The 3,007-nt window shown below is 34.4% G+C and overlaps 1 protein-coding gene across 1 annotated transcript; it reads right to left on the reverse strand.

The window, feature by feature from the left end:
- LOC134360767 (olfactory receptor 6C2-like) lies at positions 1 to 939 on the reverse strand. Its single transcript, XM_063075538.1, has one exon. It carries the CDS (start codon positions 937 to 939, stop codon positions 1 to 3), a length of 939 nt encoding a protein of 312 aa, XP_062931608.1.
- Between the last annotated feature and the right edge of the window lie 2,068 nt (positions 940 to 3,007).

Consider the following 3,007-nt stretch of genomic DNA (forward strand, 5'->3'; position numbering starts at 1 on the left):
TTACTTAGTTGAGAGCAATGCAATTCTTTTGATTAAATCCTTGAAGGCTTTCTTAGCTTGATTGTTTCTCAGTGTATAAATAAATGGGTTCAATGTAGGTGAAATAGAAGAGATGAGCAGTGAAACTACCTTATTAACGGTCACTTCTTCCTTTGCTGTAGGATTCATATAGATGAAAATGCATGTGCCATATGTGATGGAAACCACAATTATGTGGGAAGAACAGGTGGAAAAGGCCTTTTTCCTTTGCTGGACAGAGGGGAACCTAAGAATTGTCTTGATGATGTAAGCATACGACAGAACCACACAAATAAGAGTAATATTCAGGGTCAGCACAGCACAAATAACAACTGTCTGTTCCATGAACCATGTGTCTGAGCATGAGATTTTCACCAGGGGAAATGCATCACAGCCAAAATGTTCAATCATGTTAGAGTCACAGAATTTTAGATTTAAACCCAGGCTAAGTGGTGGGATTATTATGCATAAGCCAGCTGTCCAGCAACATATTATGAGAATCCTGCAGACTCTACTACTCATGATGGTCACATAATGTAGGGGTTTGCAGATGGCCACATAGCGGTCATAGGACATGGTGGCTAGAAGAAAAAATTCTGTTACTCCACAGAGGTCAGTAAAAAACACTTGGATGACACAATCATTATAGGTAATGACCTTGTCACCTGTTGCTATGTTATACAAGTATCTAGGAATACAAGCAGATGTGAATGAGATTTCTAGGAAGGAGAAATTTTTTAAGAAGAAGTACATGGGTGTTTTAAGGTGGGCATCCACAAAGGTGAGTGTGATGATAGTCAGGTTCCCAGTTACACTCAACATGTAGGCCAGAAATAGAAAGATAAAAATCAGAACCTGAAGGTGAGGGTCATCTGTCAGTCCCAGAAGAATAAATATTGTAACTGTACCATTTCTCATCATTGACTTCTGACTTCTCTCCAACCTGTATGTGATATTCAGAGAATGTTTCTTATAGATTATTTTAACTCTTCTACCATATTCCAGCTTTTAATCTTATTTTTATTTTTTGGTTTACATCTTATGTCCATCCTCTTGCTTAGAATTTGCCTGTGTAATTAAGTGGATTGCAGAGAAGGTATAATTTTATGGATAGCAATGCCTTTGGCCTCCCAAAATTTCTTACCTATTCACAAACTGAATCACAAAATTTCACTGTTGATTTCATGTCTTTTCTTGACACTATGGGTCTTTCTAAAAATCAGTGTTAATACATAACATATAACTTGGTTTCACTATACAGACTCTAGACTGAAACTTGAGGTTTTTATTCCAAAAGAAGATTTTTGTTTGTTGGTTTGTTAGGTTAAGTGTATTCAATACTATGAAAAACCTTAGGCCCTGCTATTCTCCACGCCTTTTCCTCACCACTGGCAATACAGTCCACCTTTTTTTCTGAATCCATGCATTACCTTTACTGAATATGTGCGTTAGTTCTACCACTAACAAAAGTGATGAGTGCCTTCTCTTTTCTCCTTGATATTTTGCCAAATGAATTAAATTATTTTCATTGATTCTACATCAGTAGGAACTCAAATGTTTCTAAAATACAATCAGTATTGCAAGGCTTGAGATTTATTGACCTCTGAATAGAAAACATTTTCCTCTTGTGTGCCTAGTTCATTTTATGAGCAATTTGACTTTATTGTTTAACTTACTGTGTTCCCCTCTTAATGAGGTTGGGACAGAACTGGTTTTGACTATTTGTTCAATTCACAATGTTACCAATATAAGGAAGAGTCACTGACCGAGGATCACGGCTTACCTAAACGTTAGAAACTTCTTAGGAAATTTAGGCTGTCATTCAACAATGACCAACTATTTATATCAGATGGAATGTAGAACAGGTATATATATATATATATATATATATTTATATATTTATATATTTATATTTATATATTTTGTTTTTTTGCAGTTCACCAACTTCCTTGCATCTTTTCTCCTAATTTCTTAGATAATGTGTGCGTCACTGTGAAATCTTACTCAGCCCTTGAAACTTAGAGCATTAGTCAATTCTCAAAATATATCTGCTTTTCTCGGATATATTACAATTTATTATATAATAGAAATTAATAAACATATTGACACTGTAGTGTAACTGTTTTCTGTTAATTCTGCCTTTCAAACAAATGTTCATAATGAACACAGGAATCTGCGATGAGATGCTGTCACTTCAGTCAATGTATTATTCCTGTTTTTGGTTGGGGGAGGAGGATTCAAGGGCATGGTTATATACTTCTATGTATATGAAGATACTTTATTTTTAATTTGAGGTTGACTATATATCCAAAGTTACCCTGGATATTACTTATCATAAGTTTAATGCAGATTTATTTGTGTATCTTATGCATAAAATCTTCCCAGACAATGACATTTACCTATACAAGGGAAATTCTTTCTAAAAAATGACATCTTATAAATATATCTTGAATACAGTAAAAATTTATAAATTATTACCAAAATCCATTTTATTTCCCAAAGAAAAATATAACCTAGATCCTACAAAGGGAATTACAAAGAGACAAACTTTATCATACTTACTCTTCTGCTAGTACATAAAAATTTCTGTTGTTTGTTCAAACATTACAATATGAAGACTCCAATGTTAAAAGTGATATTTCTAGAAAGGTATTTATGTCTTCACACCCACTGGCATGCCTGGGAATGCGTAGAGCTCTCTGTGGTTTCCATCTTCAACAAACTGGGCGGACTTCCTCACCATAGGCTTAGTGCTATTATAAGCCTCCAGATATTTTCTCACTGTCTCCATCACTGAAAAGAAAATAAGTTACTCTAAGGGCTGAGGAATGTTAGGAACTTCATCCACTGATGAAAGAGATGATATTTTAAGGTGTCAGGACAGAGAGAAATGCTTTTACAATATCAAGTGTGACTTTTTAATTTGTTGAAAGTGCCATTAATTGGAAAAACCAAATGATCCTTGGGACCTACATTCAAGTCATTAATT

This window comes from Cynocephalus volans, chromosome 12 (assembly GCF_027409185.1).
Source record: "Cynocephalus volans isolate mCynVol1 chromosome 12, mCynVol1.pri, whole genome shotgun sequence".
NCBI classification, from domain to species: Eukaryota; Metazoa; Chordata; class Mammalia; order Dermoptera; family Cynocephalidae; genus Cynocephalus; species Cynocephalus volans.